Genomic DNA, 17,188 nt, shown 5'->3' with positions numbered 1-17,188 from the left:
TAATCAGTGCTGTACCACAGTAAACACGTTTAGACAAATTAGCTGTGGATATGTGCATGGTGTGTGCCCTGTGAAGAACTGACATTTTATCCAATAATTGCATTACATATGCCTCTTGTTTGCCAGTATGTACTTCACTTCTGCACAACATTGACTAAGGTAAAGCAGGTGTTCAGTATGAATGTATAGCCACATCTACTACGTAGCATTGATGAACAGGTTAAGTAGATGAGCATTATATCTCACTGCAGTGACTGTTATTGTGCATCAGCTGGCTACCAACATGATTTACCAAATTTTGGGCATTTTGTTCTGTGGGAAACTATTTCACACGAGATTGCTGGTAAGGTGTGCATTTATTTAATTACTTAATTTTGTTGATCAAAATACAGCTTTATCCAGTGTTGGTATAGCCATCACCAGCTTTAAAGGTAGGTGGTGGTTAGTGTCTGTGGTGCATGGATATGCTGCACTGCCCATCACTAAATTAATTTTTATATCCAAAAGTCTAAATGTCTTAATCTTAACTCTGTGGCTACCAGGGCTATGGTCTCGAGTCACACCACTGATACCTAATGGATTAAAGTTTAATGAGGACACAAGAATATGACTTGCTGAGCAACTTTTTGAGTCCAGCCTGGCTATAAGAGCATGCAGTAATGCACTCTTGTCACATGTTCGAGTCTTCACCGTCTGTACTTATGAATAAGCTTATACCGAACAGAGTCTTTGGCCTAGCTCCCCGGCCCCTTTCTCACTGCACTCCTTAGTATTCATTGCTCAGTGGCCAACAGTAACTGTACTTTGGATAAACCTTTAAATTCGTACGCTTGCATTTAATTCCTAGGAAGTCTGGTAGTAATGTCCGATATTGCAGTGTTCTGTCCTGCCTCCAAGGTAATAAACTGCCACCATCTCAGATTTCCAGGCTGTGTACATGTTCTTTGTGTTTCACTGTTGCAGTCATCACATTTGGTTTATCCTAACAAGGGTAGCCCTCAGTCAGCCTGAATACCAGAGGCTTAGTATTTTTGTCAGTTGCTGTCGCTCCAGGACTGATGTCAGGTCATCAGTGGTATAAAAACAGGCAGCTGATGCCATTATCAGTTTTTCTTGCTGAGGAGCCTGAAGCAGAAGCAGTTCACATGAGTGCCGTTCGGCCACTACTTGAGTTTTCATTTCCGAATTGAAGTTTAAGTCTTCTAAAGCTAAGTACCCCGTTGGGGATCCTTTTTTCTTGCTCTAACCGATGTCAGAAAAAGTTAACAATTGTCTCGCCTGTGGAAAGCAAATACCACACTGAGACTTCCATTCTTACAGCATCACCTGTTTAGGCCTAGACCACGATGTCCCCTGGTGTTGCTTTTGTGCTTTATTCAACGCCAGAAGTATAAGTCATCGGGCCCTTATTGTAGCTAGATATTTTCGCTCTCTGTATTCAAATTGCAATATGGCTTCAGTAAGCCATCCGACTACCAATCTTCTGAAAAAAATGTAAGGATAAAGACAGAGACAGACCGCACAGGTCCAAAACTGCTGACAACGCTACCCTTAAGCTAGTCGTCAATTCTCCGGTCCTCAGTGAGGCGGTTTCGCAGCCCCTGATGCCCGTTTCTGTGGATTCGTAAGCCTCTACTGAGACCCTTTCAGAGTCCAGTATACCCCGAGACTCTTCAACTAAGGATCCTACATATGTCTCTACCTTGGATGGGTCCGGAGCCGCTGAGCAGGCACTGGCTTCTGAGGAAGTACTTCGCACTACTGATACTCAGCACAGACAGACTTCTTTCGCATCTTCAGTTCTTTCTAACACTACCGAGTTTCTAAGGCCCAGGGTATGAACCACACCCAAAAAACAGACGACCCAAGCTCAGACATCTGCTTCATTGCCTCAGTCTCAAATGCTTAACATGGCGGAAGACCTTGTTATGCTTATTAGAGGAACCCAGGCTACCCCTTCCAAAAGAAAGAGACTTGTCCCCAGTAGCTTTATCTGAACAGGAGTCTGACTCTGATGTATCTGAATATAAAGATATGAAACCCCTCTCTGCTTATGAGGATTCTGATGCAGAGGAATCCATTCCTTCTGCGCCTCCACCCGAGGATTTTTCATTTGGGGAAACCCTACATAGTTTAAAGGAGCATTTCCAATGGGAATCTCAGGACTACCCTCAGTCAAAAAAAGAGGGACTCGGGGAATTCTTAGGTCTACCACAGCACAGACCTTTGGCCATTCCTCCTGTCCTGGATGTTGTGGATGATGTTTTTATGGAATCCAGTCCGACTCCTGACTGGTACTACAGACTCTCAAATTTCTTTTCAAAAATCCTACTGCTGACCCAGAAGTAGTTTCTCAAGGACCCAAAGGAACTGAAGCAGCTTCAGCTAAGAATCCCACCCCCTCAGATAGGGATTCCTGAGCATATGACAGATGGGGTAAAAAAAGTATACACCTCTGCTACTCTCACTATTAGAGCATTAAACTGTTGGTTCCACATGCTGCAATATCAGCAACATACCATGGAACTCCTCGAACAAAAAATATCTTTTCCTGTTTGTGCTGAAAATAAAAGAATTACAAGAGTTAATGCATTCTGCAAGTCAAGTAACTAAGCACACCTTACAATGTGGTTTTGACACCTTAGAAGCATCGTGCAGGGCAGTAGTCACTGGTTCTGTCCTTAGAAGGCATGCTTGGCTAAAGGAACAGACCTTGCCAGACCATGTCAAATCCAAAATATTGGATGCACCCTTTAACAACAACAACTTATTTGGCACCAAGACAGAAGAAGTCTTAAAAAAGATGCACTGGTCCTTTCCTGCTCCCTCCAGGCCAGCTCAGCCCAGACCCAGGGGAACCAACCTCCCCCCCCCCCCCACAGACAGCCCCAGGGAATGCAGAGATCTAAGCAATTGAGTTCCTCCTCTTCAAAAACAAGGGAATGCAAAGCCACCCTCTTATGGTAAGAACTCACAATGACTTCACACTTCCACCTGCTTATGCTCCTAGGAGGAAAACTCTCCTTCCACCTGCTTATGCCCCTAGGAGGAAAACTCTCCTTCCACGCAAGCAACTGGACCACCATTGCCAACGACCGATGGGTCCTCAACATAGTGTCCCAGGGATACAAATTTTATTTCCATAGTCTGCCAACACCAAAAGGGTTCCCAGATCTTCCTCCAAACCAGTGGGCTGAGGCCAAAAAGCAAGTCCTTTCCCTGCTCTTCATGAAGGCAATACAGCACGTTCCTGAAGAACAGATAGGCCAAGGTTTCTACTTCAGACTCTCCCTGGTACCCAGAAAAGAGGGCACATGGCACCCCATCCTCTATTTATCCATTCTGAACACTTTTTTCTGGTGATACCAAAATTCAAAATGCTCACCCTCCAGCAGCATTTACCAATGCTTTCCAAGGATGCTTGGTTAACCACCCTAGACCTAAAAGAGGCATACCTACACATCCCAATCTGGAAATCATGCAGAAAATACCCAAGTTTCAGGGCAGGATCAATGCACTTTCAGTTCTCTATGCTTCCCTTTGGCTTATCCACTGCTTCCAGAGTTTTCACAAAATATCCGGCATCCGCCATTGCTTTTTGCAGGCAAAGAAATATTCAAATTTACCCATACTTAGACTGCCTGATTCAGGCAGACAAGAAAAGCTACTACAGCACCTGACTTTTGTCAAGGACCTACTGATCTCCCTGGGGTATACTATCAATGAAAAGAAATCAAAACTAGTCCCCACACAAAAAATTGTATTCCTGGGAGCAAGCCAGGACACAGCATCCCAGATGACATTCCTTACTCCAGAAAAACAACCCTATCTGAGAGTCTACTTCACTAGAATTTAAATTCTAGTGATGATCACACACATGGAAACTTTTCAAGAAGTGATGGTGCAGTCTCTCCAAACATTGAAGACTCTGCAACTAAGTCAAATGTATTGCTTTCCTGTTTGTGTGGAAATATTAGACTACTTATGTGGCGTCGGTGTCTGTTAATGTTACATATCCATGTGTACAGTTATGTTGTGATCTTGCAACAGCTTTGACAGTTCCGTTACTGCAGTAATTGTCACTTTTTGATGTTTTAGTTAATAAATTGATGTTTGGAAATAAGGTAAAGTACTTGAGAGTCGCACTGTTTATTATCACAATGATGGAATAGTGCAGCATTTTTTCATTTGCCTTCTGAATTAGTAGTGCATTTCATTGTTTTGTTTTTCACAACTGTTATACATACAGGTTCAGGATATATTGAGGAAGAGATTTTGTCTCCAGAAGCTGAATGGAAGACCATTTGGAATGGAATCTCAACATAAGTAAGTACATCATAAAAACTATTCTATTAAGTGGGTAGTAATACCTTTTGTTGTAATGGATACTCTGTCCATGTTATCATGGAATGTAAATACGTTTACAGCTATAGACAAAATCAGAGAACCAAATTAAACTAAGAAGTGCAATGTGCAAAAGTTGCAGGAGGCACGTTGGAATAGAAAAGAGCATGTGCATCTGATAAAGGATTTCATGGTGGGCAGCCAGCAGAATTTTATGGACAAAGGAAAAGGAGTAATACTGATTTCTAGTGGCTCAAATAGTGATACAAGAGGGAACAAAAGATAGTAATGGTACAGCTGTGGTAGTAAGGGGTTGTTAGGGGAGGAGGATTATGCTGGCATGTATTTATAGACTACCTAAAACTGCTATTATGTTGCTTAAGAGAATGTTGGGAGAAATTTTAAAGTTTTAGCAAGGAATGTTTGTGTGTGGACTGGAACCTGATTTGCAAATAGCGAGGATATATCTGGGTAACCTAGAAGGGATAATGTAACAAAATATTCAGAAAAAATATATGAGAATGTGTTATGGAAAATACCAGGAATGCAGAATTTACATATTTCCCACAGTACAATAACCATGCTGGATTGGATAGAAGTATTTCATATGATCATGTGTATTTAATTGAAAGCATTGATGCCCATCTGAGAATGAGAGACAGTTTTCTAACTTAAATCATTTCTTCTAGCCATTTTTTTTTTGTTATTAGGGAATATGTGCATTTTTTTTTTCTTTTCAGAAAGGATAGTGTGTGGGACAAAATGAAAATGGAGTTTAAAAATGTGGTAGAAATATGGGGAAAAAGTAGTGGGAATTAGAAGTGTTGGCTAAGATTAAACTACTACAGAATAATGGGAATCTATCAGAACAAGAAAATGAGCAACTGTAGAATAAGGGAGCATTTTTGATGATGTGCATTTGTTTGAAAGGTTGTTGCTAAGCAACTTGATAACTCCAGAGCACAAAAACATTTAGCATAATGACATTGGCAACAGAAAGCAGAAAAAGTTGTCACCAAGCTTATGGAGTCTACAACGAGAAAAATAACGAGTTGTTAATCATATTGATCACTGCTGCAGTAGCCTTAGATGTTCATCGTGTTTCACTGTTGCAGTCATTACACTTGGGTTATCCTGCTGGCAGGCGACCCGCAGTCGGCCTGAGTTCCAAAGTCTTGGTCCGGCGTCGGCTGCTGTCGCCCCTTCCCTGATGTCAGTGCGCCAGGGGTATAAAAGTTGCAAGCGATGCCATTTTCTTCAGTCTTTCTTGCCGCGCAGTGCCCGAAGCAAAAGCAGTTTGCAAGTGCCGGTCAGCCAACTCCTGAGATTTTCAAAATTGAGTTTCAGAACCAAAGTCTTCAATAAAGCTAAGTACCCCATTGGGGAAACTTTTTCTTGCTCCAGACCGTGTCAGTAAAAGTTAATAATTGTATTTCTTGTGGGAAGCAAATAACCTCATAAGGACTTTCACTCTTACTGTATTCCTTGCCTAGGCCATGACCATGACGTTACTAGTTGTCAGTTTTGTGCTAGATTCAATAAACACACTATTAAATGTCGGTTTGGTTTTGCTTTACATTATTTTGGCAGAAGGTTTAATTACATAATGCCGTCGGAACAACCGACCGGAATTTATAAAAAACGCAAAGACAAAGAAAAGGACAGACATCCGAGGTCCAAAACCGACTAAGCCTCTTCTAGGCCAGTCGCCGGTTCTCAGTGAGGTGCTTTTGCAGCCCCTGACACCCGCTACCTCAGAGCCACAGGCCGTAACCGACAGTCACGTGGAGACACTGAGGCCTGTGGAAAAGTCGAGGTATTGGGCCTACGGAAACTATACCCTCAGATGGGTCTGGAGCCGCTGAGCAGGCATCGGCTTCTGAAGGTGTTTTCAGACCTTCACAGCTTACAATTAAGGCTACTACAGCAGCAAAGGCAAAGTCAAAAACACCATTAAAGACAAGGAAACAAGTACAGCATTCTCCAGAACAGTCATCCATGCCAAAGAAACAGATGCTTAAAATGGCCGAAGACCTTATTTCTTTAATCAGGGGTTCCCATCCCCCTCTTGACAAAAGGCCTAGGCAAGACACTGATTATGATTCCTCTGATCAGGTTTCCATTTCCTCTGATTCCTCTTCTGATCAGGGATATTCTCTCCCTCCCTATGAGGACTCTGGGAGGGTGGCCTAGTGGTTAAGGTGTTTGCTTTACAAACACAAGGTGCAGGGTTTGAGTCTCACAAGGGATGATTGGCTAGGCTTAAAATGGCTTGCAAGGGCAGTTAGCTTAGTACTAACCTATGAACCTATAAGAGCCCATACCTTCAGCCTCACCACCTGTGGATTATTCTTTTGGGGAAACCCTGCACACCATCAGGGAGCATTTCCATTGGGAGAGCCAGGATTATTCAGAATCCAAGAAAAGGCTCAAGATTTCCTTTTATTGCCTCAGCACAGGCTCCTGGCTATCCCCCCTGTTCTTGATATTGTAGATTGTTTTTTTCTGAATCCAGTCTGTCTCCTGATTCTTTACCCCCTGCACCAGTCAAGCCAGACAGGTACTACATGGTCCCTGACTCTCATAAATTTCTTTACAAAAACTCCACTGCAGACCCAGAAACAATTTCTCAGGGTCCTAAAGGGGTTAAGGCTTCCACTGCCAAAAATCCTGTCCTCTCAGATAGGGATTCCAGAGCACTGGACAGATGGGGGAAAAAAGTTTACACTTCTGCTACTTTAGCTGTAAGAGCTTTAAACTGTCAGTTTCACATGCTTAAATATCAACAGTACCTCTCATGTCATTGTTAAAACAGAAAATGGTTTCAAATACAGAAAGTCCTGACCGTTTTATTGCATGCAGTTGAACAAGTGGGAAAGCATACTCTGCAATATGGTTTTGATTCATTAGAGGCTTCTTGTAGAGCCGCAGTTAACAGGCTCTGTTATTCGTAGACATGCTTGGTTGAAAGAACAAAGTTTACCTGACCATGTTAAAGTAAAATTAGTGGATGCTCCATTACAGCATGATACTTTGTTGTTAAGGCAGAAGAGGTGTTAAAGAAAATGGAGGCTAAAGCAAAGTCAATGCAGACAGTGAAAGATTTCTTACAGGTTCAACCACCTAGATTTAGCAGAAACTGTCCTTCAAAAAATTGGTCCTTTCCAGTGTCAGGCCACAAAGAGGCAGATACAGACGCCCAAGAGGCAGATCTTGGCCCAAGGAGAGGCAGATACAGATGCCCAAGAGGCAGATCTTGGCCCCAAGGCTCCTACAGACCTAAACAATGGGGTGCTTCAGCCCCCAAAGGAGGGGAAGACCAATCACGACCTTATAGGAAACTGTCACAATGACTGCCCTCTGCACATGCCAAGCACTTAATCTGTTGATAGCTCCCCTAGGGGGAAAGCTAGCAATTTTCTTAAAAAATTGGCACATGATCACCCAAGACCAGTGGGTGCAGAACATTGTTTCGCAGGGTTACAGGTTCCACTTCCACACGCTTCCAAAACCAAAAGGTATGCCAGACCTGCCACAAAACCAATGGGCAGAGGCACAAAAACGGATTGCTGCTCTTATGGACATGAGAGCTATTCAAAAGTTCCACAGCGAGAACAGGGACAAGGATTTTACTAAAGACTTTTCTTAGTACCCAGAAAGGACAAAGCCTGGAGACCAATACTGGACCTGTCAATCCTAAATACTTTCCTGGATGTTCCAAAATTCAAAATTGTTAACACTACAACAACCTCTGCCCATGCTGGGCAAGGAGGCTTGACTAGTTACTTTGGACCTCAAGGAGGCATACCTGCATGTCCCAATCAGACAATCTTGCAGAAGATACCTCAGATTCATAGCAGGCTCAATGCATTACCAATTCTCTGCACGCCCAGGGTCTTCACAAAATGCCTGGCACCAGTAATTGCATTTTGCAGACAAAAAGGAATTCAAATATATCTCTACTTGGACGACTGCCTTATTCAAGCAGAGAGCAAGGACACTCTTATAAAGCACCTGGCATTTGTAAAAAGATTGCTAATTTGCTTAGGGTACACAGTAAACTAAAAGAAATCAAAACTATTGCCCTCTCAAGAGATAATATTCCTGGGTGCAAGCATAAATATAACTGCCCAGATGGCTTATCTCACGCCAGACAAAGGCAACTGACTCATTACTTTCAAGTGATGGCAACAAAAACCCAGTTCCCTGCAAGAAAAATTCTGCAGGCCCTGGGTTTCATGGCATCCTGCATTCTACTAATTCCATATGCAAAACTGCATATGAGGAAACTACAGTGGTATCTAAAAAGTGTTTGGACTCAGAACTGTCACAGCCTGGAGACTGTCATTACTTTAATTCCCTGCCTACAACAGGAGTTTCGATGGTGGTCCCAGGCCTGTCATCACAACAAGGGGACGGCCTTTCACCTTACCCACAGCCAGGCAGACAATAACAATGGATGTATTGGATTATGCCTGGGGAGCACATATGGCAGGAAAATGTATTCAGGGCACGTGGCCCAAGGAACAAATGCATCTTCACATCAATCAAAAAGAGATGCTAGCTGTACAGAATGCCCTGACAGCCTTCAAGGACCTAATACATTCAGGACAACTATTAATAAAGACGGACAATACCACAGTTATGTGGTACATAAACAAGCAAGGGGGCACACTTTCCTACCCCCTATGCAGACAAGCCATGACTTTGTGGAACACAGCACTGATCTATCAAGTACATCTGCAAGCGCAATTCCTGCCAGGAACAAAAAATACACTGGCAGATGAACTAAGCAGAAATCTCATGGATCCTCACGAATGGAAGCTAAATCCACAAGTGTTCAGCATGATAACAAGGAAATGGGGACACCCAGACATAGATCTTTTTGCCTCCCCTCACAATTACCAAATACAGAAATTTTGCACAAGAACTTATTACACAAGTGTGGAAAGTGGATGCTCTGTCATTCAGCTGGAAAGGCCTGACAGTCTATGCCTTCCCTCCATTGCCTTTTCTCACCAAGGTGCTACTAAAAGTCAGACAAAGGCCAAAAATTATCCTGATTGCACCAGACTGGCCACGTCAGCACTGGTACCCTATCCTAAAGAGTTTGTCCCAAGGCCCACCTTGGCCTCTACCTCGAATCCCTCATCTTCAGACACAACAAAACAATCAGATTCTGCACAGTCAACTCAGAACCTTAAACCTGGCAGCATGGCAGATAATGTAGCCACTCAGACTGCACATCTCTCTAAAGCCGTTATGGATGTTATTTTAGAAGACATGAGGCCCAGCACTAGGAAATCTTATGCAGAAAAATGGAAGAGATTCTGTGCTTGGAACCAGGCACAAGGGCTCGAACCACTTATCCCTAATATACCTCAGATTTTGCAATACCTAACTGAGATGTTGGACAAAGGCCTATCTTTCTCATCTATTAAAATCCATGCCTCTGCCATTTCAGCTCATTACAATACGGGTCCTCCTATTTTTTCACATCCTCTACTACGACAGTACCTCAAGAGGGGCGAAAAATATAAGACCCCCAAGGAGAGCATCAGTACCTACTTGGGACCTCAATTTTGTTTTAGAAAAACTTGCACTGCCTCCTTTTGAACCAGCCAGCACAGCTGATCTAAAATTTCTGTCATGGAAAACTGCTCTGCTCCTAGCAATAACTTCAGCAAGAAGAGTCTCAGAGTTGCAGGCATTGATGGCTGTGGAACCTTTCCTCATTTTTCATCAGGACAGGGTTTCTCTTAGGACAAACCCAACATTAATGCCAAAAGTGGTCTCCAATGTGGCCTTAAACCAAACCATTCATTTACCTACTTTTTACCCAAATCCCCAGAATAAAGGGGAGAGACTTCTGCACGCTTTGGATATACATAGGCAGCTACGATTCTACTTGGACGAAACAAAAGCTTTCAGAAAAATTGAGCAACTGTTTGTAGCATATGCTGCAGGATCACAAGGAAAGCCTATTACAAAACAGACCATCTCCAAATGGATAGGACACTGCATCCGCTTCTGTTATGCACAACATGGGAAATCAGTGCCTAAGGGCATTAGGCTTCATTCTACCAGAGCAGCAGCCACTTCAGCAGCCTTCCTCAGAGGAGTACCAACCAAAGACATTTTAGAAGCTGCAACCTGGACCTCAGTGCACACTTTCACCAAGCACTGCCACTTACCTCTCTACTCTAAATCCAAAGCAGGCTTTGCCACTGCAGTTCTGCAGGGCTTGTTAGCCTCGCCAAATCCAATTTAGACCCAGCCACCCAACCTCCGCTTTGGGATTCTACCAACAGTGAAACATGATGAACATAGTACAGTTGTGTACCTACCATAAATGTAGATGTTCAAGTGTATTCACTGTTGCAATCCAGGTTACCCACCCACCATCCCCCTTTTCTTTGCTGGGACTTTTCTGCACTTCTCAACTCTATACAACCTATGTGGTGTATTTGCTTGTAGATGAAGGAAGTGTTTATAGTAATCTATGCATGTTTTTTTTGGCATATTTTTATCTTTTCAGCCTTCCTATCTGGGGGCACCCGACATCTGGGGCAAGAAAAACTGAAAAAAATGGCGTCTGTTGCAACTTTTATACCCCTGGTGCACTGACGTCAGGGAAGAGGAGACAGCAACCGACGCCAGACCAAGACTTTGGAACTTGGACCGACTGCGGGTCGCCTGCCAGCAGGATAACCCAAGTGTAATGACTGCAACAGTGAATACACTCTAACATCTACATTTATAGTAGGTACACAACTGTACTTTATATGGGTTATATCCTGGCAAGGCTAGAGCAGCTGGCCAGCTTCCAAAGCTTCGGGGCACCTTCCATGTTCCTAAGTCCTCAGGCAGTTCAAACTAAACTGAAGTTTGGGCACAAAGCCTCCTAGAGCTTTGCCACCAAGGAGTATGCTCCTCTGAGGCTTTCAAGAGTTGAAGATTGGCTTGTGCTTTCCTCTTCTGGGCAGATGGTTTCTCTTTTGGGGGACAAAAACTTTCCATTTTTAGTTTTGTTTTAAAATAACTTTCCTGAAGAGAAAAGTAATAAAGCTTGTGAATGTTGTTTTAACTGTGACTGTCTTAAGACTATAACATACTTTTAAATGGAGCACTCTGCTTCACTGTCATTTTAAAAATGGTGTAAAGTAATTTTTTTTTCCTGTGAAAATTTTTTTTACTTTTGTAGGGATGGCTTAGTGTGCTAAAGCCCTTTTTACTGTTTTTCTCTCATAGTAACTTTTGTAGACTGGTAGTGTTTGCCAACAGTTACCACTCCTCTCTTTTGGGAATAGGCACCATTTTTGTCTTTACTATGGAACGGACTACTGATCGCATGGCTGGTCCTTCTTCCAGCCACAAAAAGAAAAAAAAAAGCAAACCGCCTTTGCCACCACAACAGGCTAGCAGTTTGCCTTAGCCACAGGTGGATGTCTCTGCAATGGCTGTTTGTTGTACCTCATACCACTCATTTGCCCTGGATTCTTCTAGTGTAGCACCTACAGCCACTGTGGACTTGAGGTTAGCAGTGTCCTTAGTTGCTGTTAGGGTCCCGTCAATCGGAGAGGAAAGGGAGAGATTCTCTTTTTGGTCCTCGGAGAGGGAACAGGGAGGGTTCCTCTGTCAGAATGCTTTGCCTATCCCTGGGGAAGCTGCTGCCGCCACCATTAGTAACATGGTCGTCTCCATTTTTCTTGTCAAAAAGAAAGAAAATGAAGCATTTATCTACTCCTCCTCAATTTTCTTTCGATAAGAGTAGTCTAGTTTGGCTCTGGCTTTAATTCAGACCACTGATCCTTCTTGTAAAGTATTTTCTTGTAAAAGAGAGATTCCCGTTTTCCTAAAAAGATCCTATATATGAACAGGAAGATTCATGAATTGATAGTTTTTCCCCACAGATTTCTTATTCAGACTCCGAGATGAGCTCAGTTTCTGATCATCCCTTTGGAAGTATCTCTTTCTCAAATACTACTGCTAGAATTTACCACTGTTTTTAGTGGAACACTGAGGTTTCTCTGTCTCTCAGAAAATACTGAGTTGTTAAAGAAAGATTTTCCAGAACCCCACACGTATTCCTCCTGTTCTGTACTGCTTTAGACAATGTGTATGTTGCTGCATGCAGTCTTCCTGATAGCTGCCCCTAAAAAGGCAGGTAGAATGTATAAAGTTCCTTAGTCGTTTTGTATACACTTTTCTGAAACCTAACCCAGCAGTTTAGCTTTAGTTGATCCCACTGTTGGTAAGCACCAAGTTAATTCCAGTTCTAATCTTTGATAAGGATGAGAAAAATTATTGATCGGTATGGGGGATTACTTCTGCAACTTTGATTGTCAGAATTTTGAATTGTTGGGCTCATAATGTAAAATTCTGACATTGTGAAAGTGTGAATGTTTTTTATCTGCAGTTTCATCTTGAGGAAAAATGTGCATGCACGCGTGTGTGCCTCATAATGCTACTTCCAGGGCTATGGCCATTGGTACTGTTTTGAGGATGTTGTATGGCTGCATTCTCAACCTTCCAGAAATTGAGATTTTAAATTCTCCCTTGGATAGAGATTTAGTGTTTGGTCCCTCCGCTTCAAAGGTGATGGAAAAAGTGTGATGAAAGGGGCAAGTTGATCCAGGGAATCAAGATTTTTCATCCCTCCTTTTTCCAAATTTTCCAAGGGATTTTTCCATCTCCTCATCCAGTTGTCAAAAAATATAGTCCTAGTAAAATACAGGTAAACAGATGTTTAACTGGTAATGGGAGGGGGTTCCAAAAAAGCCTCAAACCTCCCACAAACCAAGGACAGTCCAAAAAGTTGGAATGACTCTTCAAGCGACCTTGTCAACCCCTCACTTTTTTCTTTCACAAAGTCTGAATCTCAGTTTTTCTCTTTGGCAATAGATGTTTTAAGGCAGATGGGTTCAGAAAACCGTTCCAGTGTTGAAGATGGCAGGGTGAAGAAATTCTTCCTTTCCTGGGGGGCATTCCTCATCCTCCAAATCAGACTCACCCCCCCCCCCAGTTTTTCAAATGCTGTCCTATGGAGTGATAGAAACCATTCCTCTTTTCCAGGTGGAGAAGCCCCCCCCCCCCCCCCCCCAAGGATGTTAGTGCCAAAGAAAGGGAGAAAATTCTTAAACTAGTTCTGGATTTTTCTTCCCTAAACCTGCTTGTGATGGTGCCTAGATTCAAAATGTTACTTCACAACCTGTAACCTCATCCTTCCTCTCCAAGTTTGTTGGCAACAGTAGACCTAGCTTATCACATCCCCATTTATCCAGACTTCCGACATTTTTTAAGGTTTTTTGTGTCTAGGTCACATCTGTTCTCTCCATTATCCTTTGGACTATACAAAGTGTGTAACTCCAATTCTAGCTCATTGTAGTGTACAAGGTGTCCACATTTTTCCGTATTTGGATGACTTGCCTATCTTGGTAATCTTTTTCTAATTGTCAGGAATTTTACGTGTGTGAGATCTCTCTTACAAAAGTGGGATTCTATGAACGTTCAAAGGCTTCTTTACGCCTTCCCAAGGATTGTGTTCCTGGGATGTCAGCTTTTCTTCCACAGGAAAAATAGGTTTTTATCTAGATTGGTTTCTAAGATTTTCCACTCAGGACTTCAGTCACAGCGAGGGCATACTTCAGAATTTTGGGTCTTGTGGCATTTCTGATTCTTATGATACCCCTGGTACGATTCCACATGGGAAATATCTCAGAAGTCTCTCTTTGGTCCCAGCATTATCACTGTATATCCTTTCAAATTCTAATGCTGGGGTTTGTCAAAAGAGAAGTCTTATGGTGGAGACAACAGATTTTATATTTTAAACACCGATTACTTTTATGTAAGTGTAAATTTGCCTGTGTCACAACTGAAAATTCAATAAAACAGTATTAACACATTCACGTTTACAAACCTTATACTTGGATTACTATATATTGTATAGCCTAAGCAAAGTTACATAAATTATTCAATTCTGCCCTTTTTTAAGCCACAAACCTCTTTATTAGACTATCACGTACAACATAAGCAATAATATAACTGAAAACGAAACCAACACAATCTTAGTTGCAAGCATTTTACATCGCAAACCATACTGAAACTCCTAGTTGCAAACGTTTATGCATTACTTATCTAGCCAATCATTTTCAGTCAAACATTACATAGCTCATTTAAGTCCTGCCTTCTTTTAAACCTCGTTCCTCCCCTGTATGTATTGTTCCCACAATTCACATTTTGTCCTATGTAGTTTGCTCTTACCCTTTTCTGAATATCTAAATTCCAGTTGTTTTATCTGTTACTATATTCACTACTTCTAGTATAGTTGGATTAGATTTTAATTTCCATTTTCTAGTAATTGCTTTTTTGGCAGCCACCATAAACAAGGCCTTAACATGTCTAGGCAATTCTGATTCTGTATCATTGCTCAGAAAAATCATCACTCTCATCACACTTGTCTGCCCATTCAGCATCTCCAACAGTGCCTCCCGCAGAGAATCCTTAGTCTGCCAACTCACCACACTCCCAGAAAATGTTCCCAGTTAACTCTTTCTTCCCCATCACACCTCCAACATTTTCTGCCTACCTGAGGAACTTCTCTGGAGTCTACTTGGGGTATAAAAATGTGTAAACATTTCCAAGCAAAAATCCTAAATCTAGATTTTGTTGCATATTTGGGAGGACCTACACATCTTCCCATTCTTTCTTTGTGAATTGCTTATTCAGTGTATTTTCCCAATCCTTTCTAACCTCCTCTGATTCTTATAGTTGTGCAATATTTAATATACTCTACTAAATACATTTTTTTTTTTTTTTTTATAGCAGCTTCTGTTCAAGATTCCACTGAAAACTCTTACCAGTGCTGGTCTTTCATTTATGACCCCCCCCCCCCATTTCCCTTTGTCTGTACTCCTGATAACCCATGATGGGAAAGGCAGTCTGTAACCTACAGCCCATATAAATTCTTGGGGTCTTTCCATTCTACAACTCAGGAAAACGAAGACAAACTGCAAAAAAAGGAAGCCAAGAAAACGATCCGCCACACAGCAAGTAATAGAAGAAACAAATCCAACTGGTGTAAATGCGCTGGAAAAAAACTTCGATTAATTTAAGCCACAAACAAATAAAGCTTTTCGTCGGCGACTCCTCGCCAACTTCAGAAATTTGAAATATCGCGCCACTGAATGTGGCTTACTTAAAAACAATACTAAAATCACATTATGTCAACACGTTCTCCTTCATAAAAAAATTAATTAAATTTAAAGTTTTTACTAAGCCTCATGTAATATAAGAAAAAATGAAATAATATAAAATAATATAAAATGAGTTGCTCTAGCCTCTGTTGTGGACATATATTTTAAGTTTTGAAAAACACTTAAAAGTGGCACTTTGAAGAAACATTAAAAGACCCTTTGAACAGACAGCTTATAACGAGGGCTGGCCAGCCGAACAACCTCTGCCTAAATTTGTACTAAACGGCAATGGAAACTGACACAATGCAAAGTGAAATGCTACTACATAATTAATAATTGAGGAAAGTCCCTATATATTTATGATGAAATGGCCTTTAAAATAAAAAATTATTATTGAATAATATCCTTTTATATTAGATTGGACCCCTAGCTTTAAATATCAACAGCTGTGGTATAGGTAATAAAACAAGAAAATAAAGAAAAAAGAAAAGGCAAAAAAATAAAAACTAAAAAATAATAAAGCAAAAAAACCTGTGGATTTCTACCTTTCCGAACTGGTAGGCTTCCAATTCTAACTGCCATGACAGTCTTTTCCATTCTGTCATCTTTTCCCTCTCTAGTTAAGTTGCTCCCAATACATTGGTTCCTTTTCCAATTTTCTCCACGTTCCAGCCCTCTCTTGCTTGTTGTGTGTATCCGTAATTGCAGTCATCCCTTTTGGCAGAATCTCTCCTTTCTCCATTCCTGTGTTGCCTTAGTTCTTGGAATACTTTCTTCTTCCTTGTAATATTTTGTATAATTGTTCTTAAAGGCCCGCATCCAAAATCCCAGTCTCTCCTTGTTTCTTGAGCGTCCCCCCTGTTTCATCATTATCCCCTTCCACTTAGAATTATAGTTTTCTGTTTGTGCTATATAGGAGCCTTAAATGTGTAGCTCTGAAAACTACCCTGTCAAATTGGGTAATCCCAATCCACCCTGTTCCACTGGAAGAATCTGCTTATCCCGCGTGACTCTTGCCATCTTCCCTTCCCAAATTAAGTTCTTCAGCTCTTTATTAATTGCTATCTACAACTTCTCCTCTGGTTGCTAAAAAAATATGCCTGACTTGTGTATAAGACTAATGGGACTAAAAACATTTTAACTGCCTGTATCTTACTATCCATATAATAAAAAAAAAAAAAAAAAAACACAAACTTTTTGTTCATGCTTTGGTTTTGTCAGTTCAGAACATTGGGTTTTGGTATTTGATCTGTAGTGAAAAAAAAAGCATATTAAAACTTTGGGTTTTTTATACTTTTTTGACATTCCTTTTATGAAGGACAGGGTCACACTGCAAAAAACAAATGTATGCATTATATTTAAGCATGTGCTGAGTGCCTGATGCTCATATTGATGCATTTTTCTATGAGCAATGTAACTGCTTTTACAATATAGTAAACTCTGTTAACCGGCACCCATGGGGATTGGTAGATGCCAGATAACTTTGTTTCTGGTTGCTTGAGAGTTGCTATTAAAACTAGGCTGTAATTTGTTTGGTTTGACTTGTTCTCAGGTTGGGGAGAGAAGGAATTTATTCTCTTTCTTTTTAAAACTCTAAAAATGTAAGGTATGTTTCTGCAAGGGAGAAACAAAAGTAAAACACATGAAAA

The 17,188-nt window shown here is 41.4% G+C and overlaps 1 protein-coding gene across 4 annotated transcripts in view; it reads left to right on the top strand.

The window, feature by feature from the left end:
- ORC4 (origin recognition complex subunit 4) overlaps positions 1-17,188 on the top strand; it is a 693,897-nt gene that overhangs the window by 97,567 nt on the left and 579,142 nt on the right. For all 4 annotated transcript variants that reach the window (XM_044074865.1, XM_044074866.1, XM_044074868.1 and 1 more), the window contains exon 3: positions 4,250-4,326. In XM_044074865.1, the coding sequence (XP_043930800.1) occupies positions 4,250-4,326 (77 nt within the window). The remainder of the gene's footprint in view (positions 1-4,249; positions 4,327-17,188) is intronic.

Source organism: Protopterus annectens, chromosome 6.part0 (assembly GCF_019279795.1).
Source record: "Protopterus annectens isolate FY-2018-M chromosome 6.part0, PAN1.0, whole genome shotgun sequence".
NCBI lineage: Eukaryota > Metazoa > Chordata > Ceratodontiformes > Protopteridae > Protopterus > Protopterus annectens.
This window is presented reverse-complemented; position numbering and strand designations above follow the sequence as displayed.